The 27291-nt window shown below is 62.1% G+C and overlaps 2 protein-coding genes across 2 annotated transcripts in view; both read left to right on the forward strand.

Annotated features, from left to right (window-relative positions):
• The window catches only part of LOC102937856 (syntaxin-binding protein 2), a 38802-nt gene extending 14853 nt beyond the window's left edge, over window positions 1–23949 (forward strand). The window contains exons 2-19 of the mRNA XM_037883900.2: window positions 6508–6557; window positions 7647–7728; window positions 8328–8404; window positions 9376–9454; window positions 10188–10291; window positions 11700–11848; window positions 12129–12213; window positions 15484–15614; window positions 15757–15864; window positions 16759–16816; window positions 17343–17408; window positions 17811–17891; window positions 18223–18361; window positions 19582–19688; window positions 20208–20297; window positions 22612–22697; window positions 23085–23242; window positions 23780–23949. Of these exons, the coding sequence (XP_037739828.1) occupies window positions 6508–6557; window positions 7647–7728; window positions 8328–8404; window positions 9376–9454; window positions 10188–10291; window positions 11700–11848; window positions 12129–12213; window positions 15484–15614; window positions 15757–15864; window positions 16759–16816; window positions 17343–17408; window positions 17811–17891; window positions 18223–18361; window positions 19582–19688; window positions 20208–20297; window positions 22612–22697; window positions 23085–23242; window positions 23780–23859 (1730 nt within the window). The 3' untranslated portion in view covers window positions 23860–23949. The remainder of the gene's footprint in view (window positions 1–6507; window positions 6558–7646; window positions 7729–8327; window positions 8405–9375; window positions 9455–10187; window positions 10292–11699; window positions 11849–12128; window positions 12214–15483; window positions 15615–15756; window positions 15865–16758; window positions 16817–17342; window positions 17409–17810; window positions 17892–18222; window positions 18362–19581; window positions 19689–20207; window positions 20298–22611; window positions 22698–23084; window positions 23243–23779) is intronic.
• A 2399-nt stretch (window positions 23950–26348) lies between these two features.
• The window catches only part of LOC119564323 (syntaxin-binding protein 2-like), a 16657-nt gene continuing 15714 nt past the window's right edge, over window positions 26349–27291 (forward strand). Inside the window, exon 1 of the mRNA XM_037884259.2 lies at window positions 26349–26357. Within this exon, the coding sequence (XP_037740187.1) occupies window positions 26349–26357 (9 nt within the window). The remainder of the gene's footprint in view (window positions 26358–27291) is intronic.

Genomic DNA, 27291 nt, shown 5'->3' on the forward strand with positions numbered 1-27291 from the left:
AAATGCAGCTGCCGGCTACACTCCTACTCCCGCCATCAGTGCTCCCTTTCGGATGCCTTCAGAAGATCAGCAGGGCAGGCAGAGCCTGCATCACGGGGCTCACAAAGGCCCTGTGACCACGTCCGATCTCCAGTGCGATCATGCCTTGGCAGGGCTGGTGTGGGAGACGCTCACAGAAGAGCAGCAGTTTAGGGAGGCTGATGGCTCCGGGGACAAGAGGGGTGCAGAACATTGCAGTTAGTTCAGCGAGTCTCCCACGGAAACAGCTCTTGGATCTAGAAATGATGGGCCACCTGCGTGGCGAGCCAGCTGCCTGTGCTCCTTTAACTCGCCTTCGGGAGCGGAGCGAGGCTATTGAGAGGGCTGATGCATACGATCAGAGGACAGCTGCTCTCTCCTGAGTGCTGCCAAGGGACCCAAGCCCTGGCTTCCCTTCCCGCAGAGCCTGGTCAGCCTGAGGATTAAGGCTGGAGCTGAGAGAACGGCGCTCTGGAGTTCGAGCAGCAGGATGTTGTTTTCCCCTGTTATTGACGTGGCCGCTCCGGACAAAGTGGATGTGATGCCTGCCTGCTTGCTCGGCGCGGGGGACCCTCTTGCACACACTGCTTGGGTGATTTCCCAGAAGGCCCCAGGAAGGGACGAAGGTGGCTGGTGTAGAGACGATGAAGATACGATTTGAACTCGAGCCCCTTACCAGGGCTGGGGCAAATTGTTCCTCCCATTAGAGTTGCTCCCTGGAGCCAGCCTGTGCTAGCACGAGGAAACGCTGTCATATGATAGCTCTGCCTGCGCTGATTGCTGGGTCCACCCTGTGTTCCAGCCGGGTGGTGCTCAGGACACCTGGGTTCTATTCCCAGCTTTGCCACCAACCTGCCATGTGACCCTGGGCAAGCCCCTTCCTCGCTCTGTGCTTTAGTTTCCTCTCCTGCCCTTTGGCTGTTTGGGGAGGCACTGTCTCATTGTGTGTAGGTAGAGCACCTGGTGTAACGGGACCCTCCATCTGAAGTGGGGCCTTGGGGGCTACTAATAGCTGCCTGGTAGGAGACACTCTTTAGCTGATCCTGTCCACGCTGTGAGGGCAGAGGGGTCCTGTGCAGAATGACCCGGGTCAGATATGATAGCGAGGATTCCCCTGTCATTAGCTGCGTGATGCTACTTTGCTCCCGCCCCCGACCGACACGTGGTGGTGTTTGTAAAGGCCACAGGATAGCAGAAAAGTCCCCGGTGGCTGCCATGGGGCCAGCAAGTGGTTGCTCCCTAGGCACGTGTACAGGGCTTGGTCCCAGGGCCTGATGCGCAGGTTCCATTTCCGTCTCGGCCTCGGGCAGCAACAGCCCGTGTGTTTGGTCCCAGAGCAATGAGGGCCATGTAGATACCTAAGAGAGCTGGGACTAGAACAGAACCCAGGAGTCCGGACTCCCAGGCTGGTGCTCATCCCTCTGGATGCGGCCTGCTGGGTCTGAGTGGAAAGTTCTGGATCTGATACGAACCCTGTTGCTCTTTCTGATTGGCGATTTCCTCCTACTGCTTTGTCTCCTTAGTGTTTTCCCATCGCCCTAGAGCATTCTACGAGCTGGGCTGTGCAGAGCCAGTCATTCCATCTGCTAGGAGCTGAGTTTGCTAGGGCTCAGGTCAGTCCACAGTGGAGAGGGGGTCATGTGGCATGTTCAGTTCTCATCCCTGCAGTATTTCAGCACCTCCCAGTCGTTCACCAAGCTCTGTGACTAACCTCCGTCTTGTGAGGTTCATTCTTTCATTGCTCTCCTTCCGGGGAGAATTGTGTGTGGTGTGGAGGGGTTTGCTTTGTTGTTTAACTGTCCACACTGCTCCGTGTTTATATCAGAGAAGGGCACCTGGCACTTGGAGCAGGAAATGGGGAGGTTTGGGATGGTCTCTAGTTCATGTGGCGGGTAGTTCCACTGTCTGGGACTAGCCCCTAGGGAAGCCCTGTCTCTTGCACAGCTTCACCCTCATGGCAGAAAGCGCCCTGGGGCCTGACAAGCAGTGCTGTCGACCATGGTCCCCATCCCGGGGCTTTAGGCTCTGGTAGGCATCCTGGGCTGAGGCTATGGAGCGCCTTGGAGAGAAGGACCGAGCCCTGGACCTTGACTCGATTAACCCCCAACCTCTGGGGTGGACAGCAACAGCCTGGAGGAGAGGAGGGGAGATTCAGGCTGATTGCTACCAGTACTCTGCATAGGTGCCCACGCTGTGGGTGCTCTGGGGCTGGAGCACCCATGCCAAAAAATACAGTGGGTGCTCAGCAGCGCTGCCAATCAGCTGTTTGGCGGCTGGGGGAGAGGCTTGGGGGAGGGCAGTGAGCGGCGGCGGGCGAGGACCTTGGGGAAGGGTGGAGTGGGGCGGGAAGAGGCGAGGCATGGGTGGGGCATTGGGGCAGGGCCAGAGTGGGGGTGGGGCCTATGGTACTCTGGGACTTCTGGCATCCATGCAGAATGGACGGGGTGTCAGGGTAGGGTCTAATCCAGGAGATGCTGTCGGTGGCAAGGAACTCTGTGTCTGTAACGGCGATGTTCCTGATTCCTGGTTACAAATCTGCAAAATTCCACAAGTGATCTAGGAGCCTAAAGCCCGTGGCCTGAGGCTCCTGAATGACTTAGGCTCTGTAGTCACAAAGTGCTTTCAAGATGTGTGCCCCTCCTGGTCATGCTGGTCTCTGTGAGCTGGGGGCCTGGCTGGCCCAGAGCGGTGGGACGGGAGGCAGAGAGCTGTGGAGAGGAGTCTGAACCCAGGCAGGGGTGGCAGTGCCTAGGAGATTTCCCTGCACATGGCTCTTGGCTGGCCTGAGTGAATGCTTTGTTGGGCCAGTTCAGTGGCTCTCAGCAAGAGATCCAGGGAGTCAGGCTTTGGTGGGGCCGAGGCACCAGATCCTCGGCAGCAAGTACAGGCCTAGGCGAGCCAAAACCCGGTGAGCCAGGGTGTTCCTGGCAGATGATGGGGCGGCTGGAAGAAGCAGCGGGGCTGGTCGCTAATCCCCTGGCCCAGCCCTGTGCCAAGGCCATTAGTGCATTAGCAGCTTCGCTCTTCCGTACGCAGCATCTGCGTGGCATGACGCGTGGGCTGGCCTTGGCACCGGCACTTGGCATGCCCCAAGTGCCAGGTGCCCCAGGGACTCGCCAAGAGTGAACCCGTTCAGCCGACAGCCTCGGGGTGCCACTCTGGAGACCAGCACCAGTGTGCTCTTCCGAACCCTCTCCTTCCTGCACAGCTAGCTGGCGGCTGCTCTCCTTCCCAGAGGTGTCTGCATTTTGACCAGGCAGAGAGTGCACTCTGAGATCTTAGTGGCTGTAGAAAGGGACATAGAGGGATAGCCAATGACGGTGTGTATTCAGGGGCTTCTCTCACGAGAGTGGGGGCCCAAGGGAATTAGACGCTGATCTCTGTGCATCGTGGAGGTGACTTTTGGCAGGGCGGATGTTACCCTGGAGCTTGTGGTTAAGCCCCTGTTTTCATGTGTCCCTTCCGGGCTGTGGCGAGAATTGTGCCAATCCCATGCCCATCTCGGGGTGTCGGAGAGTGTGTTTGCTTCCAGCAGGCGGTGGGGGCCTGGCTGACTCGGGGCAGGACTGGCCATCGACCATTCAATCTAGGCTAGTAATGATTAGTGAGTTCTGTTCTGTTCTGCTGACGGCACCTTCTCTGGGGAGCTCCCTGGAGATCTGGGGAGCATGGTGAGGGGGCAGCAAATGATCTCATCGGGTGCCTGAATATGGCCGAAATGGTTATACTGCATCGCTGTGTGACCTCAGTGAGTCCCCACCCACCCCCTGCCTCAGTTTCCCTATATGGAAAAATGGGTTCTACCTCCTTCCCAGGGGCTGGGTGAGACATTCTCTGAGCGAACCCCCCTTCCCTATTCTCCAACCTTGTGTTGAGGGATTCAGGCTGAGCTGAAAACTCAGGGAAGGGAATGGGCCCACCGGTCTCTGGCTCCTGCTAGGTCGCATCAGGGTTCCAGGAAGTCCCTCTGGATCCCACTGGAGCACTGAGCATAGCCCCTGCCATCCCAGGTGTGTGTGTGGTGGGGGAAGAGGTTGCAGCTCTGGGACACTCCAGTAGCATCCACGAACCTGTCCGTGGAGCATGCAACTGCTGGCCCCTCTCCTCCGCCTAGTGGTGCTGCCCCCTGCTGTTGGTCTGGGTCTGTTCTGTGACCGATCTCCCACCACCTCTGTGCTGCAGCAGCTGGTTGCTGATCGGTGCCTGGGCTTACAGGGCTGAGCCATCTGCCCCCTCCCTGGGCCCTTCCCCAGAGGTCTGCATGGTTGCAGGGCCAGGGGGCAGCTTGTTAGATCTTAGCTTCCCATGACTCTGGAAACCATGGCCATAGGCAGTTGCCTGCTGCCTTTATCTCTGCTCTGCCCAGCCACGAGTCACCCCCGCGCAGGAAATGACTTGCCGATACAAACAGGGGTTGTGCTGCAAAGATAATTTGTTCCCGGGACGGGTGCAGCTCTGTAGCCACAGCCCCAGGCCAGCCCTGCGAGCGCTGGTGGCTCCAGTGCCGAGGCTGCCTCTGCCGTGCTGGCTGCTGGACATTAAGAAGAGCAAACCCAGTCCTCTCGTCTTCTCAAGTGGGACAGGCCGGAAGCCCAGGCCAGGGGTGGCTGCAGCTGCTTTGGGCTTACACTGGATGAGCATGGCCTCCGCTGCCTTGTGCATGCTGGACTCTGAGGTGTTAGTTGCTATGCGTTAGTCATTGTCTTCTGGCATGATCCTGACCCGCTGTGAGGGCTGTGTTACTTCAGAAGCCCAACCCACTGCTGAATCTCCAGCCCAGGCTGCAGTGGACGGGGCCTGCGGCTAAATCCAGACCACAGACCTGGGGTTTAAAAGACCCTTGGAAAGTGGATTCAGTTTTGATGTTCCATGGTTGCCCCCAGAACTGGGACCGAGCAAAAGTGGCCCACAGCTCAGGACGGCCGGTGGTGCTAACAACCCTTAGCTCTTCTCTTAGCTTTTCCTCACTAAATCGCACAATTAGGAGGTCCTGACACGTGACTTTTGAATACTTGGGGTGGGCCATACTGCCCTGGTTCAAGAGGGGTCTCTGAACAGGAATAGCAGGGTGCTGCGGGTCAGGAGTGAGGGGCATCTGCAGAGCCGTGAGGCGGGGAAGCCAGGACTTGAATAGCTGCGGGTCAGGAGTGAGGGGCACTGGCGGAGCTGGGAATGGGGAGGGGAGCGAAGGGCTGGGGGATAGCAGGGGGCTACGGTCAGGAGTGAGGGGCATCTGCAGAGCCGTGAGGCAGGGATCCCAGGACTGGAATAGCTGCAGGTCAGGAGTGAGGCAGAGCCGGTGGGGGCAGTCCAGGGCTGGCGTTGCGGGGGGTGTAGCTGCAGTTCAGGGTCGAAATGCCTGGGCGGAGATGCGTGGAGAAAGCAGGTTCGTGTCTGCCTTTGCCATGTCTGGATCCAGTCTGTGCTGCCAGCCCCTTACCGTGCACTCGAGCCCCACGTGCCCCGGTGAACGGGGCGTCCGCATGCCGCAGGTGTAAAGGAGCTGCAGGAAAGCAGCAGGGAGGCCAGTGCGTCCTGGTGCAGAATAGACCCTGGAGCCTCATTGGGACCGAGCAGCCAAGTCCTGATGGGCTAGAGGTGGGGTAGGGAGAGGCATTGCTTGAGTTATGGGGGAAACATAGTGTGTTGGGCAGTGCACTCACGCACGCCCGCTATCGGGGGTGAGGGTGAGAGTGAGAGCACAGGTCAGGGTCTTGGGGCTATTGCCCTATGGGGCCAGCCAGAATCAGGTGCTTCGTAGGGGTAAAACAAACAGATGTATTATGGTAGCACCCAGGAGCCCCAGTCATGGACCAAGGCCCCATTGTGCTGGGCGCTGTACATTATTCATTAGGTGTATTACGGTAGTGCCCAGGAGCACCAGTCGTGGGCCAGGACCCCATTGTGCTGAGTGCTGTACATGATTTATTAGGTGTATTACGGTAGCACCCAGGAGCGCCAGTCATGGGTCAGGGTACCATTGTGCTGGGCACAACAAAAAGATGGTGCTTGGCCCGAAGAGCTGACTATCGAATCGCTTCGCTTGGCCGTGGAAGGTGCCCAGGAGACAGGCCGGCAGTTCCCTGAGCGGGGCATGCCTTGGAGGGGTTCTGTGTGCAGGACTCAGGATTTGAAGTCTTTGTTGTGTTGCTGTCCCCCACGTGCAGTAGAGGGTCCCTGGATCCCCTCCAGTCGAGGGGTGCTGGGCAGGATCTGTTCTCTTGCTGCACGGGGCCAGATTCTTAGTTCAGCTGCGCTCGTATGCAGCCTGGCAGAAAGGAAGGGGGATCAGACCCATGGCCCATCTAGCCTGTCACCCCACCACGATCGCTGACTGGGGGCTCTGCTAGGAGCACATCGCTAGCTGGCCTGAAAGCAGCCTCTGAGCCAGTTCCCCGAGGGGTCCTTCCACCAGCCAGTGGGTCCTGGCTCAGGGCACAGCCGTCCTGTCCGAGCCCCACCACTAATCCCCGTCTCTTTCCCTCACAGAGATCCTCAGCGGCGTCATTCGCAGCGTGAAGAAGGAAGGAGAATGGAAGGTAAGCAGGCCGATTCTGCTGCCCTGGTGTCCCCCTGGGGATATGCTGTATCCATTTATCGTGCTCCTCCTCCTCCTCCAGCCTCTTGAGATTCACACCTGAGTTTTTCCAAGCTGGATCAGATCCCTGCTCTGTCTAGCCCATCATCCGTCCCCAGCTAGGCTTGGGTATGTCTGCCTTCCCACTGCGCTGGATCAGACCCAGCTTGTCCCGCTAGCCCCATATCTCCCCAAACACACACCCTGTATCGGACCACTGGGCCCAGCGAGCCCAGTAATTTCCTGCCTCACCCTCCCCCCCTCCTTACACCGGATCAGACCACTTGGCCCAGCAAGCTAGCCTGGGTGGGAGGAGGAGGAGCATGGGGGCAGTACGCACCATTGGGCAGGCAGGTTATTGAGCCCCCGGCATGGACTCGGCTGGGGTGTGTGGAGCACTGGGCGAGGCCGGTGCAGCAAAGGGAGCACAGGGAACTAGCTTGCCCAGTGGCCGGATCTGGTGCAGCGGGATGCTGGGCTGTGTGGAGCAGTGGGGTCATTCGGCACGGCAGGAAGGTGGTGGAGATGTTGGGCCAATGGCCTACAGGGCTTTCCGAGGGGAACATGGAGACTGCCCTTGTTCCATTTCTCCGTGCCCTGATCCTGGTTCTGCCCGAGGGCTGGGGAGCGGGTATCTGGTGGATCAGAGCAGGGGACTGGGAGCTAGGACTCCTGGGTTCTGTCCCTGCCTCTTGCACTCACCCTGTCACCTGGGCGAAGAGGCTGATCTCCTCCAGTCTAGGAGGATGGAGCCATTCTGAATGGTCAGGTGTCCCAGGTTTGTCTCCTACATCTCGTACCAGCCACTCTGCTCGGAGCCGCTCTCCCTGTCGCTCCTCACGCAGTCCTTAGCATGGTCCGCTCGGCAAAGTGCAGGCTTGGTACCGGCCCTGCTGCTCTGCTGTGGAAGGGCTGGCCCGGGAGCTGTCTGCTCTGCTGTTAGCAGTCGCTCTGCTCTCTTGGCTGTGCCGTGGATGATGATGGTGGGCGGCTGGGCTCAGGGCAGTGACTAGCTCATCTGAAGCGGTGCGCTCCCCTCTCACTGCCCCAGGTGCTGATCATGGACCACCCCAGCATGCGCATCCTCTCGTCGTGCTGCAAGATGTCCGACATCCTGGCTGAAGGCATCACGAGTGAGTGGCCCCTCCCTCCCATCTGCTGCCCCCGCCAGGGCTCCCCTCCCCCTTGGATACACTTCGCACTCGGGGAAATGACTTGTCTACATTCATGTTTGCATCTAGTTTCCCTCCTCTGCAGCATCCTAGACACCCTCCTTGCTGTTGGTACCTTCCCAGTCAGGTTGGGTTCCCTTAGCCCGGCGCTTTCAGCCCCTGGAGCCTCTTCACCGCTTTTCTCAGACTCCCGTTAACTCCTTGCTGCTCCTCCCCCATGCTGTGGGCAGGGTTCTGGCTGGGGAGGGGGAATGCTGGCTCCCTGCTCCAGGGTGGAGGAGCCCTGGGGTTGAGGGGCACAGAGCTGAGCCAGCACTCTAGCGGGGTGCCCCCAGCACAGTACAGAGGGACGTTCCCTCGCTGCTCCGTACTGTGGCAGCATCGCAGATCCACAGCCCCGCATCAAAGCGGCTACTGCATTGTAGCCTGTGGAACGCCCCGGCCTGCTGCCAGCGAAATCACTGTGCCCCTTGGCTTCTCCTCCCCCCATCCCGGTGGAGAGAGGCTGGGGCGGGTGGCTAGGACACACTGACCCGCGCCCAGTGTCTGCTCTCTCCTAGTTGTGGAAGATATTAACAAGCGCCGGGAGCCAATCCCCAGCCTGGAGGCCATCTACCTGCTCAGCCCAGTGGAGAAGGTAGGAGCTCGGGCCTGGGGCAGCTGGATGGGGAGCAGGGGAGACCCCGGGACAGCTCCTAGTGCTGCCTGGAGGTGGCGCTGTCCGGGGGGATGCGCAGCACAACGTCAGGATGGGAATGGGGCCAGTCAGGGCTCCCCAGGAAGCTGCTTCCCCGGAGCTGGGCTTCGTGTTCTTTGCCACGTGAGGCACAGACTGTCCCCCAGACCTCTCCGCAGTGCAGTCCTGTGGGGGCTGGATGGGCGGGTGCAGCAGGTGGAGAGAGGCGACCTCGGCTGAGACTCAAAGCGAAGGAGAGTCGCTGAGGCAGAGGCTCAGGGAGCAGGGGCTGTGGGGGAGGAGGCTCCTGAATCTGCAGCAGGGAGGTGAGTGGAGGGAGACCAGGGGCAGGGGGCCCTGATGGAGCAGGGTGAAACCCAGAACCCGCAGGGGCTGCCCGCGGAGGGAGAGCTGTAGGAGAGGACTGCGAGCTGGGGCCTGGGACTTGGGACAGGGCAGCCAGGTTCTCACCTGTCACGATGGCCGGTCGAGGGGTCTGAACAGCTTCCAAACACCCTGCCTGGCTAGCTGGCGTGGCGAAGCTGCAGGTGCCCAGCCTGGCGCCCGGGGAGGGAGAGGGCCCTGATGGCAGCTGCCTGGGATTGCTGCTCGGCCAGCTGTTCCCTGGGCACTGCTCAGAACCCACTTAGTTCAGAAGCAAGGCAATGCCAGGCCCCATCTGTGGCCGGGCATGGACACTTGTGTGCCAGAGAGAGACGTGGCTGGGCCCTGAGGATGTCCCGGGCACATGGGCACATGCCCTGCTCCAGGTGGGGAGGGGAGCCCAGAGCCAGGGGGATGAAAACCAGCCCACCTCCTGATGGCATCATGCTGGGCCCTGAGTCCCCAGGTGTTGGGGATGGGATGGGCCCTTCGGGCAGCAGGGCGGGGCCTCGACTGGTGCTGACAACCCCCCTCACCCCCCTTTGCAGTCGGTGCAGGCTCTGATCGGTGACTTCCAGGGCACCCCCACCTTCACCTACAAGGCAGCTCACGTCTTCTTCATCGACAGTGAGTATCGGGGGGTCGGGGGATCCCCAAGCTGGGAGCCTGGCCAGCGGTACACTGGAGCCTGGGGGTGGGGATCTCTCTCTGCCGGCAGGCCAGTGCGCAGCCCCCTGATTACGCTCTGCCCTCCTGCAGGGGGATGCAGCCCCAGCAGGCCAGACCAAACGACCCCACCTATCCCTTCCCCCCTTTCTCCTCCACGGGCCTACCTCCAGCCAGCACGGCTCACAGACACCTGCAGGGTGCGCCCAGAAAGGCGGCCTCTGGCTACCATCCCCTGCATGCATTGCTCCGTCAGTCCCAACTCGGTGGGGGATGGGACACCACCAGAATACCCAGTGTGTCAAGGTCAGATCTGCTTCTCCCCATTACAGTGGCAGGGGGAGCCCAAGTCCCCGTTCCTCTTTGTGCATCATCCTGAGTTGTACACTCCGGTCACTCAGCCCTGTGGGGGCGCTGAGGGCAGGGTGTGAGGCAGGGGCTGTGTAGGAGGGATTGTGGCCCCCCCTCGTTGCTGTTGCTGCAGAAAGCGAGAACCCGGCATGACTCTGGTTCGGGGGGGCTGGACTCATCGTTGACTCCTGTGTGGCCCTGCTGGCTTGCCCAGGTTCCCCACAGGCGTGCAGCGCTACTGCCCCTGCTGTGCCCATCCTGGCCCCGTCCGTGGGGGCTGGCGCTGTGCTGAGGGTCCTGAGCCCTGTGCCTGTCACTCCCACCCACTGCCTTTGCCTTGCAGCCTGTCCTGAGCCTCTGTTCAACGAGCTGAGCAAGTCACGGATCATCAAGGCCATCAAAACCCTCAAGGAGATCAACATGGCCTTCCTGCCCTACGAGAGCCAGGTGAGGGTGGCCGGGCTCTGGAGGAGCAGGGCCGCAGGGTGGACGGTGACGTATGACACTCCACCCTTAGTGTTTCATGTGGCTCGGCGGGGGGAACCTTTCCCTTCTGGGGCCCCGGGTTTGACGCCAGCACAGGGCAGCAGAGACTAGCTGGCTGCTCACACCCTGTGAGACATGGAATCGCTGGCTTGCACCTGGTGGGGATGGTAGATGTATGGGGGAGGAGGGCCCTGCCTCCCTGGCTTTACCAGCTCTTACTGATGGTTTATACCAGGCCTGCAAGACAGCCCAGTACTCCACACACCTGCCCTTTGCCCAACTGCCCCATCCCCTCCTTGTGTCATCAGTGTATTTCCCCCCTCACGCCCCTGAGGGGCAGGGCTGTGTTGTAAGCTCCATTGCATTGTTGGGGAAACTGAGGCACAGAGAGACATGAGCCTGTTCTACACACAAAAGCTTTGTTGGTATGGGTTTGTTACAGGGACATGAGAGAAAAATCCCCCCTGTAACTGATGCAGCTGTGCTGGCAGAGCCCCTGGGTAGATGCCGTTATGCTGGCAAGGCAGTCCTTTAGCCACTGTAGCTGATTTCATCTGCGGTACCGGTGCCAGCTGTGCCAAGAGAAGCTTTGGCTGGTATAAGCTGAGCCTCCGTCAGGAGGCTTTGCAGACTCACCCGTCCCGTTGTGCCAGCAAACCCTTTGTGGGCCGATACTGTTTTATTGGTGTCTAAGCACGTTTGCCCCAAAGGCTCGTTCTGTTCGGTTAGTGAAATAAGCAACAGCGGCAGACGCGCCTTGATACCGGGTTTGCCCGTGGCTATGCTGGGGCTTTCGCCAGACTAGAAGTGTGGCCACGCCCCCTCCCCCAACATTGACTTCTCCAGGGCAGAGACACACCCCTGAGGGCACCCGAGAGTCTGCAGCCAAGTAAGGACCTGAACCTGGGGCATCTTCATCCCAGGCTGGTGCATGAATCTCTGGGCCGCTATCCCTCTACCACAACAGGAGTGGCACTGGCAAAGGGATCTCTCCCTCACTAGAGGCTTGCTACGGCTCCGCCAGGCTGGCCTGGTCAATAGCCCATCTTAAGGGCGTGGTGTGGGGGCACAGCTGGCCTGGCTGCCAGCAGGTGGCACCAGCCCAGTCTTGGCCACTGAGCAAGTGAAGGGCACTATGGGGGATGGCATGCCTGGCAGGGCTAGTGCCATGGGGAGGAGGGTCAGAGCCGTGCCATCATTCGGGGGCAGTCAGGCCAGGAAGAGCATATCTGGGGTGAAGGCTGCTTTCCGCTTCCCATGGTCCCTCCCTGGCACCCCAGGCGCTGGAGGTTATGGGGTAAGTTAGCTGGAGTGTGGGGGGAACGCAAGGTGCCAGGGTCTGATCTCTGCCTCACCCCCACACCTGCAGGTGTACTCCCTGGACGGGCCCCAGACCTTCCACAACTGCTTCAGCCCCTTCCGCTCCTTGGACAAGAACAAGCAGATGGAGATGCTGGCAGAGCAGATTGCCACATTGTGTGAAACCCTGAAGGAGTATCCAGCCATCCGCTACAGGAAGTGAGTGTGCCCAGGGGGAGGGAAGGGTACCTGGCCATCCGCTACAGGAGGTGAGTGTGCCCAGGGGGAGGGGTTACCCGGCCATCCCCTACAGAAAGTGAGAAGGGGTACCCAGCTATCCCCTATAGGAAGTGAGTGTGCCATGGGGAGGTACCCAGCTATACCCTATGGGAAGTGTGTGTGCCCAGAGGGAGGGGGTACCTGGTCATCCCTTACTGGAAGTGCAGGTGCCCCTGCGGGAGGGGCTGTTTCTCACCCTTAGGGTTGGTCTTTGCTGCAGGGGCCATGAAGATAACTTCCACCTGGCACACGCTGTGCTGGCCAAACTCAACGCATTCAAGGCAGACAACCCCAGCATGGGCGAGGTGAGCAAACTGTGCCGGCCACGCCTCTGCGGGTGGGGGAGCGCATGAGAAGTAGAAGGAAGGAGGAGTGAATCAGAACCTCCTTGGAGATCCTGGCAGGGGGAAGGGTGGGGATCTAGACCCCCGTTGGAGATCCTGAGGGGTTGGCAGAACAATAGCATTCCCTGTGTGGCTGGACTAATGGCCCCAGCCCTTCTCTAATGCTGGCCATGGGCACATCTCAAAGTGCTCTACAAAGGCCAGTGTCATTATCCTCTCGGTACGGATGGGGAAACTGAGGTACCAACCGGGGAAGTGTGTGCCCAGCACAGTCTCTTTGTTTATAAACAGGGCAGTTCAATCACAGAACTAAGCTTTGCACACAGAGCCTCTTCCACACCTGAACACTCCTGTCTGTGTGTGCTCCTACACCCATCACCATGGTATCGGAACCTCACTAATGAATTCAGCCTTCCAGGGGAGGCAGGTTGGCCTGTGTTACAGATGGGGAAACTGAGGCACACAGGGAGTCTGTCAGAGCAGGAATAGAACCCAGCTCTCCCGAGCCTTAGCCACAGTCAGCCCTCGCCTGTAGGCTTCCCCCAGCTCCTGCCATCCCTGTCCCACCCCCAGCAGAAGGGAGCTGCAAACCCACCCTGCCCTGGATTCTCACACGGGAAACCCAGTAGCTCCTGTCCCCCTAGGAGAAGCAAAGTGATGTAAAATCCAAGGCCTGCCCAGATCTCTCCCTCCTGTTGCCTCTGCTCTTGCCTCCAGCCTTTGCCGAGCTGCTGGGAGACTGTGCACCTGGGACCAACTGGGAATGTTTGTAATATCTTTTATGAATCTGATGCATGCCTCCGTTTCCCTATATATTTCATGGCTTCTCTGGCAGGGGGTGGAGGGGAAGGACTCTTGGGGAAGGTAAGAGTCATGCCGGGGGCGGGAGGGTGTCACCTCCCTGTCTTGGTGAAATGAAGAGAATCCAACGCAGATCCGCCTGGGGGCCAGAAAGACCGTGCCGGCTCCAATGGCTCCTGGCTGGATGCTCCCAGCAGGGAATTGGAGCAGGGCCCCCAGCTCGAGAACACAGGGTTGGGAAGGTTTGAGCTGGGGGATAAGTAGGGGAAGCTGGGAGCTCTCGCCTGAGAACTGACCAAGGTCAGACCGAGGCCTGGTCTACATGAGGAATTGGGTCGGTGCAACTGCGTGGCTCGGGGGTATGGGAAAGGCGGCGTCACTGAAGCAGTGCAGCTGCTGTAGTTTTGAGTGGAGCCTGGCACACACCTGGCTGCCCAAACCATCTCCACAGGGAAGGGATTGACAGCATGCTTGTTAACCACTGGAGCTCCAGCCTACAGCCCCCGTCTGCCCTCCCCACCTGCGATTAGTAAAGATCAAAGTCCTGCTGGGGGCACACCCTGCTGCTATTACTCCCGTGAGTCCCCCCAGGGATATTTCTGAGGCTCTTGCCAAGCCTCCCTGTCACAGGTGTAAGCACTATCCCCATGTTACACGGGGGAAACTGAGGCATGGAGCAGTGTGCCAGGAGTAGGTGGCAGAGGCAGGAATAGGAGCCAGGAGTCCTGCCTGCCCAGCCCCCTTCAATAGAATCCAGACAGCACGCCCACTGCAGGGTCGGGAGTGCTGACTCAGGCCCCTGCTCTCAATGCAATGCTGGCTCCATGCAGCACAATCCCGGCTGGCCAGTCCATTGTGCCCCTGCCTTGCCAGCTGGCGCAGAGAGAACCCCAGGGTCTCTTGTAGCATGGCCTCTAGCAGTCAGGTCTCCAAAGCCACCCAGCCCGTGGTCCCGGCACCCTGGGGCCTTGTCTGCACTAGTCCCTCTTGCCTTGATGTTTCCCAGCTGCCAGCCCTGAGGGGTAGCTGGGACAGGCAGTGCTGTGGCACCCACCAGTGCACTATCCACTCCTCTGCTCTGGGAAGGGTTGGGGTGACTCAGTGGTTACGCCAGCCCCCATCTGCACTCGGGGATCCCTCCAGCAGAGCCGAACTGGCAAAGGTGTGAGCAGAGTCCCATGGGGGTGGGGGCTGAGCATAGCAACCCATCCAGGCTGGGTAGGGCTGGAGAGGAATGAAGGCGCCAGCTCTGGGTTCATGTCCCTGCTCTGCCACAGACTCCCTGAGTGACCTTGGGTGAGTCACCCAGCCCCTCTGGGCCTCCATCCCCCTCTGCAATGGGGTGACAGCCCTGCCCAGCCCCACGTGCATGGGGGGGCAGGATGGAGCAATGATAGTGCTACAGTGGTGGGGGCCAGATACTCCTCCAAGAGAGGCGCTCCCCCGTCAGCCTCAACCCATTTACCCAGAGGCTGTGGCGACCTGCCAGGCGGGTGGGTGGTGGCTGGTCCGACGTTCTGCTCCCGAGCATGGCTGAAAATCGGGCCACATACTGAGGTCGGACAGTTGGGGAAGCATCAGGGGCTGTACGTCCCCACCCCACCCACCCCTGACTGTCTGTGCTACCCAGCAAAGAGCAGACGCAGCCCCTTGCCGAGGTGCTCCTGGGTGGGCTTGGGTTCCACTGGGGCTGCTGGAGCCGGTTTCAGAGCCGTCTGCCATGAGAGCGCAGGGCTGGTCTCCTATCGCCACCTGCTGTGCAAAGAGGGCAGTGCATGCTGATCAGGCAGGGAGCGAGGGCTGGGCCAGCCTCCCCATGATGTGGGTCTGAGATGCTGACCATTTGAGTGGTCTCTGTCCCACTGGATGCTGGGGGGCCACCCAGGCTGGGAGTGGGGAGCTAGAGCCTCATATGGGGTCCCAGCTCAGATGCAGGGTGGGGCATAGAGATGACGTCCCATCGTCCCCCTCTGGGACCTTGTATCAAAGAGTCTCTGGGCCTGGTGTTGGTTAATGATAGACTAGCCAGGCCCTTCTGGTGTAGTTCCCCCCCCCCCCGTCCCCATGCAGCATAGGGGGCAGTGAGGGGGCTGCCTTGTAAGGGGCATGCTCCCGTTGGTGGAGAGGCATGAGCAGAGAGCGTGCTTGGGGGAGGGGAGCATTGCTATTTGCACAAGGTGCCCCTGCAGGGGGCGTTGCAGCGCAGCTGGGTGGGGAGCTCTCCCTGCCGGTCAGGGCAGGACCCCAGGGCACGTCCCAGCTAGCTTGGGGGGTGTCTCTTGGCTTCCCCCTGGGGTTGGGGCTGGGCCACAGAGAGGACAGGTGGTGAAGTTTCAGGCCACCAGGGCCCATTGGATTGTGCCATGTAAGCCAGGCCAGGAACCCTCCGCCAGAGCAGGGGGTGACGGGTTTCTCTCTCCTTTGCCCCAGGGCCCCGACAAAGCCCGTTCTCAGCTGCTGATCGTGGACCGGAGCTTCGACCTGGTGTCCCCACTGCTGCACGAGCTCACCTACCAGGCCATGGCCTACGACCTGCTCAGCATCGAGAAAGACACCTACAAGTAGGGCCTGGCTGCCAGCAGGGGGCGCCCCGCACCCCTCCTCAGGCGGGCTGGGGGGGATGTGACCCGGCACCTGCACTGCTCCGCAGCCCCCACACTGGGGGGAGGGGTGCCACAGTCTGACCCCATCTCCCCCCTACAGGTACGAGACGACGGGCATCAGCGACTCGCGGGAGAAAGTGGCGCTGCTGGACGAAGACGATGAACTCTGGGTGCAGCTACGCCACATGCACATCGCTGACGTCTCCAAGTGAGCGCGCTCGGCCCCGCCCATGGACACACCCCTCTGTCCCCCACCCAGGGCCGGGATCTTTGGACATGCCCCTTCATGCCCTGCCTAGTGCCGGGACCCACTACGCACCCCCCCGACCCCCTTCGGCACACCTCTCCCCTCCCTGCCCACTGCCAGGACCTTCTATCCCCACTTTGGCACAGCCCTCCCCACCCGCTGCCGGGACCTCCCCCCTTGGACACATCTCTCCCACTCAGTGCCAGGACCCTCTACCCCATTGATACACTCCTCCCCCATCTTTTCCAGTGCTGGGACTTTCCTGTCCTCCCCTTCAGACACACCCTGGGGCCCCCTCGGACACACCACTTGGATACACTCCTCTCTCACCCAGTGCAGGGACACCCCCCCCCCGCAACACACCTCTCTCCTGCTCAGTGCCTCCCCCTCCCACCCAGTGCTGGGGCTTGTCCCTCAGACATACTCCTCTCTGGCTGCTGAGAGCCCCTGGACTCAGCCCCTCTCCCCAAAGGACCCCTGAGAGCTCCCTTCCAGAGCCACTGTCCACATCTCCTCTCGGGGATCCCCCTGGACACTGTCTTCCCCTGATCCCGGGGTCTCCCCATGCACCTCACAGCCCCCTTGAGTGAGTCCCTCACAGACCTGCTGGGGCTGCCACTGCCCCCAGACCCCCCCCAGCAGGGTGCCAGGAGCCCCCAGAGGTGCACTGAACTCTCTGCCTTGGGGTAACTTGGGAAGAGGCACCCCCAGCTCCCCACACCCCGTCTGAGGCTCTCGAGGCAGAGAACCCTGGTGCCCATGGGGCAGGGGCTCCATCCCCTGTAGCATAGGACAGGGTACCCCCTACCTCCAAGGCAGTGCCTGGCTCCGGCCTGACCCCTCTCCCTGCTGCAGGAAGGTGACGGAGCTGCTGCGCACCTTCTGTGAGAGCAAGAGGCTGACCACGGACAAGGTGCGGCGGGGGCTGGGGGGAGCGATTGGGGAGTTCAGGCAGGAGGGACGGGGGGACCCATCCCACTGCCACTGATGGGGAGGGGAGGCTGCCCTGCTGCCCCAGGAGGGGTTGGTGGGGGGGGTTTGCCTGTAAAGGGCTAAGAGGTGTATGTGGAGCCCCCTGCCCCCCAGCCAGAGCTCTGGAGCTCCCCACAGTGGGGGAGGGCAGAGACCCATGGGGCGGGGTCAGACAGCAGGATCGGGGCCGCGCAGGGAGAGCTGCAGGGAGCCAACGCTGGCATCTCCCCGGCCCGCTGCCACTTTACACCTTGAGGGGCGCTCGGGTTGTGGGGCTCCCATCTCGTTCCAGCTGGCCTGGGAAGGGCAGGTCTAACCCAAGCTGCAGCCTCATGTGGCCTGAGTGACCCGCCCTGGCCCTGGCACGCGTGGCTGGGCTGCTGTGGCTGTCCCCCGGCGAGGCCTCTGCCCTGCAGGGGGCTCCAAGCGCTGGGAGGGGCCGGGATCTCACCACCGCTTCCCTCCAGGCCAACATCAAGGACCTGTCCCAGATCCTGAAGAAGATGCCCCAGTATCAGAAGGAGCTGAACAAGGTAACGGGGCTGGGGCTTTTAGTGGGCGGGGGCAGGGCATTCAGTGGGGCTGATGGGGGCGCAGGGTGTTCTGTGGGGCTGGTGAGGGACAGTAGGGACTCTCCTGGGAGGCAGGACACTCTGCGGGGCTCTGTGCAGGTCTAGGCAGGAGCCCTGCCCCAGTGATGGGACTGCCTTACTGCCTGATGAGAGCGCTGACCTGTCCCTCCAGCTGCCCCACTCCACCCCAGAGGTGGCTGCACATCAGTGCTGGGCAAAACAATCCCTATATACTCTGCTTATACAGCCTATTGGGGCTGCCGCTCTGGCTGAGGGGCCCTCCTTGGGGACTGGGGGGTGCGGGTGCTCTGGACCAGCTGGTGATGCGGTAAACTACCCCCGCGCCCCGGTCTCTCCCCGCAGTACTCCACGCACCTGAACCTGGCCGAGCACTGCATGCGGCACTTCAAAGGGACGGTGGAGAAGCTGTGCAGCGTGGAGCAGGTGGGTCTGTGGGCAGAGCCTGGCTGGGGGGCAGAGTCTGGCTCATGGTCTCAGCCTGGAGAGAGGGGTCTCAGACCCGCAGGTTCGCTGGAGCCAGGGCCAGCCCCCCCATGCAGCACCGGGGATGCAGAAGGGGGACATGCGGCTCGGGTTACTCCCTGGGGGCCCATTGCTCACCCAGAGGGAGCTGACCCTAGGGAGGAGGGGGCCCTGGCGCGGAGTAGGCGAGCTGTGGGTCATGGGGCCCTCACATCTCCCATCCTGCTGCGGGGGCGGGAGGAAGCAGAGTGGCCTGACCTGGGCCTTGTGTGTGCGCCCCCTCCCCCCCCAGGACCTGGCCATGGGAACGGACGTGGACGGGGAGAAGATCAAGGACCCCATGAAGATCATTGTGCCCGTCCTGCTGGACCCCAGCGTGCAGGCCTACGACAAGATCCGCATCATCCTGCTCTACATCTTCCTGAAGAATGGTAACGCCACAGGCCTGCAGGGGGAGCACCGGGGGGCCTGCTGCTGCAGGGGGCATTCCTGGAGGCAGGGCCCAGGCCTGTGGGGCTGGGGGGGAATAGCACTGCTCAGACAGGCACGCCCCCCAGCCATGTACGGCGCCTCCCGGCCAGCCGCTTCCCAGGGCCTGTGTCCAGCCTGGCTCTACGGCCCTGTCTCCCCTCTGCCCACCTCTCGGTGCCTGCGAGCCTGCCAGTGCGCTGTGCCCACGCTCCGCACTGCCCCCTGGGGTCGGACCTGGCGGCCTTTGCTCCCTGCTGCTGCCTTCCGAGCAGTGTCCGCCCTCCACACTCCCCCCAGCCCATTCTCTGCAGGGAGGGGAAATGGAGACACACACCCGGAGCAGCCCCCCGGCCCGTTCTCTGCAGGAAGGGGGGATGGAGAGACACACACCTGGAGCAGCCCCCCGGCCCGTTCTCTGCAGGGAGGAGGGACATCCCTCCCTTCCTGCAGGCTGCTCATATACCATGTTCTGTCTCTGAGCCTCCTGCGACCAGTCCCCTGCCCACCCCTTGTGTCATCCCTGTACCAGCTCCCTGCTTCTTGCTGTATCCAGCCCCTTCCCCAAACTCACCAGGGCCTGGGGAACCTCCCTGACCCTGACACTTGGCACAGTCCCTCTTCCCCCATCCGTTCCTGCCCCATGCTGACTCGGTGGGTCAGGGCCCTGCTCCGGGGCCCTTCCTGTAACCCTGCTCAGGCACTCCCTGTGCCCATTGCTCAGTCCAGGGTGCCCTCATGGGGCTTCTCTGGCTGCCCGGCTGCCCAGTTTCCTGGCCAGGGGGCGCTGTGGAGTTGCCAGGCCTCCCCGTCTGCACTAAGCAGCAGTAAATGGTTTGGGGGGGAGGGAGCGTGTTGCACCTGACTGGCCGCAGGAGGGGGAGCCCACCTCACTGTCAGGGGGAGTTAGAGAGACCCCTCCCCCAGCTCCCGAGGGAACCTGTGGAGGGAGGAGCAGCAAGAACATGAATTCGATCATTAACTGCGTGGGGTCCAGTGGGTTAGAGCGGATGGTGCTGGGAGCCAGGACTCCTGGGTTCTAACCCCAGCTCTGAGAGGGGTGGGAAGAGCAGGATCTCAGGATTTGATCGGGGAACTAGGACTGCTGGGGCCACGGACTCATGTGCCTGGGCTGTGGGTGCATCCCAGGGGTTCTAGCACTGACCTGTCTGTCCCCGTGCAGGTGTGGGCGAGGAGAACCTCACCAAGCTGATCCAGCATGCCAACATCCAGCAGCAGAGCAACATCATCCACAACATGCAGTTCCTGGGCATCTCTCTCACGCCTGGGGTAAGGGACTGGGGCCATGGGCCAGCAGCTGTACCCATGCCAGGGGGCAGATCTGTGCTGCACAGGGGAGCCCAGGCCATCCTGGAGGTGCCCCCCTATGGCAGTGACCTACTCCCAGCACAGAGGTGGCCTCTGCCCTCTACAGTGGGGTGACGCCCTCCCCATGTGAGGGTGACCCCCTGAGTTACTCCCCATCTGGGGTGACTTCTTCTGCCCCTGCAGAGGACCCTGGGGGTCAGGACCTCAGATCGCCAGGGAGCTGGAGCTGGTGACCACTGTGTGGGGTGGCCATGTGGCGAATGGGGGGAAGCAGCTCTGTTCTCCCATCAGTCTCTCTCCCCTGCTCTCTCTGTCTCTCTCTCTCTCTCTCGCTCAGTGATCCATTCTGTTCTTTTCTCTGCCTCTCCCCTGCCAGCCCGGCTGGAGCGACTCAGGTAGGCCGCGCTCTCCCTGTCTGCACCTGTTCCCACCCCGCACCTCCTCCCTGCTGCTTCTCACCCCTCTCCCTTCCTCCCCCAGAGCGGGCAGCTGCGACCAGAGAGGAAGGTGCGGCTGGAGTCCACCTACCAGCTCTCCCGCTGGACCCCCATGCTCAAGGATGTCATGGAGGTACTGGGCCATCTGCTTCCTGGCCTTGGGGGTGGGGTCGCAACTGGCAGGCTGGGCCCCAGGGGGTGGTTTGGGGTCAGCCATGTGTAGAGCCCTGCATATCCGCGCCCCATTTCTGCCGATAGTGGATCGGCTGCAGATACAACTGTGCAGGGCTCTACTCCCCAGCAGCACCTGGCCCGTGGCGTCCGGCTCAGGCAGCCTGGGGGATGCAGCACGCTCGGGGCCGCTGGCCCGTAGCCAGTGGCTGGGCGACAGGTCAGAGTCGGGGCTGTCCAGTACCCACTCGCCCCGCCGCGCTGCTTCCTGTCCAGCAGCTCGAGCAGCACCAGTGTCCCCACCAGCTCCTGCGCAGCAGGATTTGGGATTGGAGTGGGTGGGGCCCCGGCGCCCCACCCCTCCACCCCACTGTGATGCAACATGCTCTGCTGCTGCCGTGTACTGTCGCCCGTGACCCCCCAGGAGCGGCACGTGATGAGACACCCCTTCCCCCCAGCCCCCACCCCCTCCACACTGCCCCTTCTCCTTGAGACGCTGCCCCTTCCCCCAGCCCCCAACCCCTCCACACTGCCCCTTCTCCTCGAGACCCCGCCCCCTCCACGCTGCCCCTTCCCCCAGCCCCCAACCCCTCCACACTGCCCCTTCTCCTCGAGACCCCGCCCCCTCCACGCTGCCTCTTCCCTGCAAGACCCCTTCCCCACCCTCGCTAGCTGCTGCCGGTGAGGATGCGGATACAGGTAAAAGGCGGCTTGTGGATCGCGGGCTGATGCACATCCACACTTTTGTATCTGCGCATGGCTCTAGCCATGTGAGCGGGTCATCAGCGAGTCCTCTCCTGCTGCCGTCCTTAGGGGTCTTCAATCATAGACACGAGTGCAGGGGAGTTGTCTTACCCGGTGCTGAGATGCTGCCAGCTCTGGGGTGGGGCATGGGCGGTTTATACAGGGGTCCCTCACCGGGGCTGAATTCTTCCTAAGGAGTGGCAGGCAGCTGTTAACAGCCGCCCAGCAGCGCTGCCCGAGAGTCTAGGGCAGGAGGTGATCAGTGTGTGGGGCTGGAAGTGCAGGGGATCCAGGCAGCACACTGTCATGACGGGCACTGGAATCTGAATGGCTGGCAGGGTCCTTGGTCTCACCTCCAGTGAGGAGCAGCTGTTTGACGCTCATCTAAAGGATGAACTCCTGCAGCACAGTACTGGTCACGCCCCCTGCAGACCCCCCCCCCCCGCCCGCTCCCTGCAGTACAGCGCCCCCTAGCGCCGCACTGGGGCCAGCACTGACTGCCAGGGGAGAGTGTCCCCTGCAGAGCCCCCTGCCCGCTCCCTGCAGTACAGCGCCCCCTAGCGCCGCACTGGGGTCATAGAGCACCCTCTGCTGATTCACTCGCACCCCCCAGCACCCAGCGGCTTTTCCTTAGAGGTCTCCTATCCAAGCACTGCCTGGGCCCAAACCTGCTTAGCTTGTGAGAGGTGACATGGTCACTCCCTCCCCCCACCTTTGCTGGGGGCTGAGCCCCTCATCACCCTGTCCTGTGGGGCACTCCTCAAGGGGGTGGGGGGCACACTTAGTTGCCTTCAACCTACTGGCTGGGGGCTCCTCCAGACCACAAATTAACGCCCCCGCCCGAGCTCCTGTCCCTGGCAGATCACAGGCAGGAGGCTCCCAGGCCTCTGTTCCAGCGTTGTGATGGTTCCTCCTGTGGGATTTTGGGGCAGGTAGTTGCGGTAACCTCAGTCCCATGCCTAATCCAATCAGGGGCGCCCCCCTCTGCGCCAGCCACAGCTTGGCAGGCCTTAAGCTTCCCTGTACAAGTCAACGCAGCGGACTAATGTAAAAGCCCCTATTATGTGGCATTAGGATGTATCATAGCCTGGGCCCCCTGCGTGCCTGGGACACACCTCATGGAGCAAGAGGCAGGGCCTGGATCTGCCCGCAGCAGGGAAGGGGCACTGAGGGCAGCCCCCTGCTTCCCCCCCCACCCAAGTGTGGGGCCCTGGATCCGGCTGTAGGAGGTCTCTGCCCTCCCCATAACGGTGGATGGGTGGGGAGTTCACAGCAGGGCACTGAGCAGCTGAGGGGATGTGGGGAGATGGGGGGTCATCACTGGAGGAGTCAGCGTGCTCTTTGCTGGCTCCCCATGCCCCACCCTGGAAAGGGGGCCCCAAGCTGCTCCCCCCAGGGACTGTCAATCATTCAGTGAGGAGCCGTCCCAGCCCCTCCCCACCAATGGGGCCTGGCTTGGCCACCAGGTCCAAGGTTCCTGCTGCTTGGCCCCTGCTGATCTGTCCTCCCTCCACCCCCCAACCCCCTGCCAGGACATCATTGAGGACAAACTGGACAAGAAGCTGTGGCCCTTCGTGTCAGACCCGGTCCCCACCACCAGCTCCCAGGCTGCTGTCAGGTAAGGCAGAGCCCTGACAACGCCCCCCCCCCAGGGTGTAGGAGCCTCTGTGCCTGGGAGTGTGTGGCCAGGACCCTGCCGTCTACGGGGGAGGGGATGTCCAAGAGCCTGGAGCCCTGGACCCCTCTTACCATGTACCCCGCGCCCCAGCAGTCCCTCAACACACCACGGCCCAGGATGGAGGAAAGGGACTGGCCGAGCTTTAGACAGCACCCCCAGCCCAGTGCAGGTGCCACCCTCCCCTACTCCCTCTTGCCTGCTTTGGGACTCCTGTACCACTCCCTTGGGCAGGGCCTGCCCCCCCCCAGCCTCCTCCAGGCCCTGCCCTTCTATCTGGCATTCTCTCAGCGAGCCCCTGGTATCCACACTTCCCCTCTCTCCCCCCAGCGCCCGCTTCGGGCATTGGCACAAGAACAAGCCAGCAGCTGAGTACCGGACCGGTCCACGCCTCATCATCTACGTGCTGGGTGGGGTGTCCATGTCTGAGATGCGCTGCGCCTATGAAGTGACCCGGGCCACCGAGGGCAAGTGGGAGGTGGTGATCGGTGAGTGGGGCGAGTCCTGGGTGGAAGGGTGACTGGAATGCCCAGGTCAGGGACAGTCGGGAACCCCTGGAAGGGGGAGACCTTAGAACTGCACGCCCAGCACTCACAGGGACCTCTGTCCGCCCGCACCCAGGGGCCTGGGAACAGATGCGCTTTCCCCAACTGCCAGCAGCCCCACATGGCCTGTATCTAGCCACCTCATCTCCTGGTCCTTGGCTCCCCAGGTCTCTCCTTGCCCAGGGACCATGTGTGGGGGCCCAGTCAGACACCCCCAGTAACACCGCTAGGGATATGGCTCACTCCCTACACACACCCCACGAAAACCCAAGGGTGAGGAACCCTGTCAGCGCGTGGATTCTTGCCTGGCCGTGCAGGGTACAGCGGCACGAGGGGTGTGGTGCCAGGCCGTGGGGGGTAGGAGACAGCCTCACCCTGCACTAGAGCAGGGTCCAGCTGCAAGGATGGGGGAGATGGTGTTGCTAGCCTCATGCCCGCCCCACTATGCCCACCGCTGCCAACCACCTCTCTCTCCCCCAGGTTCCAGTCACATCCTGACTCCCAAGTGCTTCCTGGATGATGTCCAAGCCCTCGACCATGAGGCACCTGGGGAGGCCTAGGAGGAGCCCCCTCCCCCAAGAGACTCTGCCCCCCACAGCTCACTTTCCCCAGCTCAACCTGCTCTTCTTAACAAGGCACTTTCCCCCCTACTCCTGGCAGCGGTGTCGGTTCTTGGGGGAGGGACGGGAGAGGGGACGGGGCCCCCCAGGCTGTTTGGCTGTTAGGGCAGGGGCAGGCCATGCTCCCTCCCTCTGACACAGCGTCTTGGGTTGTCGCCCTCTGTGCCCTATGGCCACCGTCTCTCCGATGGGATAGGGGAAGAGTCAGGCTCCATTATCTACAGCTTCAGCCATTCCTACCTCCCCTGCCTGGGACCCAAAGCACAGCACCTCCCCCTCCCCCTCCTGTCACCCCTCTGCCAGTGATGCGGGGCACGCAGAGGCTGCTACCACCGTCTGGCTTTGGGGGGGATGTGACCCAGCCACTGAGCCCCAGGCTGTGTCTGTCCAGTCTGCAAAGGGTTAAAGAGAACCCCCCCTTCTGCCCCCATATCATCCCCATTCACCGCCTTGCGGTGCTGGCCCAGCCCTGGCTCCCTGCACCCCTCCCATCACAGCCTGGCACCCTGGCCTCTTGGCCCTGTCCCCCGAAGGGGGGAGGGGTCCTAGCAGGAGTTGCAGTCAGAGTGCCCAAGTAAGTGGGGATGGAGCCAGGACTGCGTAGGAGGCGCGTCCAGAGTTGGTCAGCAGCAGGTAGGGTGACCAGATGTCCCGATTTTATAGGGACAGTCCTGATATTCGGAGCTTTTTCTTATATAGGCTCTTATTACCCCCCTTGTCCTGATTTTTCACACTTGCTGTCTGGTCACCCTAGCAGCAGGGCAGAGCGGGCTCGCCACCTGATGGGCCTGGATCAAATGCCCCTGCCCAGTGGCAGACACCTCCCCACTGCCTTTCCCTGGGTATCAGAGCCACGCCCTGGGCACCGGGAGCCCAGCTCCATCTGAGGCAGCCAGCTCCAGCCCCCTTGGGTCTGATCAAGCCCTGAGCCAAGTCTCACCCCCTGCATCCCATGGGCCCTAGAGATCCTCTCCCTCTTGCCCGCCAGCAGGGCTGTGCTAGGGCAAGCGCTGGCAGGAGTGATCCCAGGTAAAGGCAGTGACCTCCTTTACCGGGAGTGACCTCCGGGGGGTAGGGGGCGCAGGGGGAGAGTTTGTTTGTTCGCAGCTCTGAGTCCCCGCCCCCCCCACCCATTATCACAAAGTCAGTCCTGGCCCTGCCCCCGGCTACTGCCCTGCTGGGCATGTGCCTGGGCCAATGAAGTGCATTGCCAAAGGCTGGCCGAGGTCTCTGCTGCTGTTCACGGACGGGGTGGGGCGGGTGGCCGAGGGCCCAGGGAGCGGGATCTCCCCAGCTCCCCCTCCAGCCCTGCTGCAGGTCCCTGGCTCTGAGTCACCTAGCCAGCCCTGCCTCCTTCCTCCCCTCCCGGCCCCCAGGAGGAGGATGGGGCAGTGGCTGGAGTGTTTGGACCAGGGCCGGGGGGCAGCTCTGCTCTGGCCTGTGGTCGCCCCCTGCTGGTGCCGTGCTGCCCCAGAACCTACACAGTTCCCCATGTGCCGCTGCCCCTATTGTGTGAGCAGCTGCTGTAGGCTTGTCCCATGGGCTGGGCCAAGCCAGGCCTCCCCTCTGGCACCCCCTAGCCTGTGCCAACAGCTGGGGGTGCAGAGGCAGTGTCTTCCCTGTCCCCCGCCCCATTGGAGGGTGAAAGGAGATGAGGGGCTGTGAGAGAGCCCTATTCTACTACCCTGCCTGCACCCTGCTCCCCCGGCTCAGCTGGGAGCCTCGTCCTGCCTCTGTAGTCACTGGGCATGGGGGTTAGCGCCATCAGCAACCCCACCCCCACCAGCTGGAGACAGTGAGAGACCAGTGCCAGGTCAGGGACCTGCCCCAGGTCCCGGAGGGGTATAGGGGATCAGGGCCCAGACCAGGGGTGACCGTGGTGGGGGATCAGACCCATCACTCATGAGGGTTGAGGGTTGTCTAACGTCTCCTCTCATCCTGCTCGCAGGCTGTGGCCCCTCCTGCCCTCTCCCAGCCCATCCCCTGCTCCCTTGGTGCCCAGGGGGCACTCAGCTAGCCGCACAGGGTCACGCACCCCATGAGGTGGGAGGGAGGCTCCAGGCCTGTGAGCTGTGCTGTGCCAAGGACCAAACCCGCCTTACCCGGGAGATTTTCGTGATGCACAGAGTCACTAAGTGGCTCTGGTTGCCTGTGCCAGGCCAGCGGGTGAGGGAGAGCAGCACGGCTATTGCAGGCAGTTGGGGAGGGCGGGGGGCTGGAGGGCACTGACTTGGCCATGCAGCCATGGGTTGGGGCCTGGGCTGAGCCAGGTTTGGCACAGGGATGGCCTGGCTGGGCGTTCCCTGTTTGTGATCATCTGGGCCTGGCCTAGGCCTTGTCAGGCTAGCACCCCTTCAAGCCCAGTGCCCCTGGCTGGTTCATGGAAGGGGTGGGGAGGGCAGGCGCCTGCTTCCCAGCCCAGCTAGGGGATGCCGCAGGTAGGAGACAGGCAGAGGGAGAAAAATGACATGAAACCTCAATGAAGGGCACCAAGAGCAGGAGTGACTCGCATGGAACCCAAGAGTCCTGCCTCCCAGCCACTGATGTAACCCTTGGACCCTACTCCCCTCCCAGAGCTCAGCACAGAACCCAGGTGTCCTGCCTCCCAGAACCCCCTGCTCTGCCCATCCTTCTCTCCCCTCATACTCCTGCTAATAATTGCACACGCAGCCTGCTGGGGAATGTGCCCTGGAGCACAGGTCAGTCCCTTAGAGCCCAGCAGGCCCTGTTTCCCCTGCCCCCTGGGCCAGCTCCTCTCTCCCTGCTGGGCAAACGAGCAGTGCCAGCGCTGTGTGCCTGCTGTGGACGGGGTGAGAGACCCTGGCACCTCCGATCAGCTGCTCGGGCCCAGCGCCAATCTGCTCAGCTGCGGAGCTTTCCATCCCTGATCCCCGTGGGGAATTATCAGCCACAATTAACAGCCATTTGGATAATTGCTGTGCGGCTGCCAGGCAGGTGGGTGGCAAATTGGGGGCGCGGAATTAAAATGCTCCGGCGGAGACACCTGCCCAACTGTGGGCTCGCCAGCCCTTACAGCTAGGCTGCCACCGGGGCTCCGTGTGCACCCCAGGCCTGCACCTTGAGCAAGGGGGACCCCAGCCACACATGCTGTACCCCTCAGCCTGCCCCCAGAAGCATGAGGGGGGGTGCAGGCCTGAGACAGCTGGCCATGGGCCTGGTCGGTGCCAGGAGGGAGGGTGGGTCCGGCAGACAGGCTCATCCTGCAGAGACCTGCATGCAGACCCTGCTGGAGGGAGATTGTTTAGGGCAGAGCAGGATGACTTGGGGGACTTACAGCAGGGCTCGGGGGAGGCAGTGGGAGGGGGAGAGGTTTACAGTAACTGCAAGCTGTATACACTGCATGGGTGGAGG

The sequence above is a fragment of the Chelonia mydas genome, chromosome 20, assembly GCF_015237465.2.
Source record: "Chelonia mydas isolate rCheMyd1 chromosome 20, rCheMyd1.pri.v2, whole genome shotgun sequence".
NCBI lineage: Eukaryota > Metazoa > Chordata > Testudines > Cheloniidae > Chelonia > Chelonia mydas.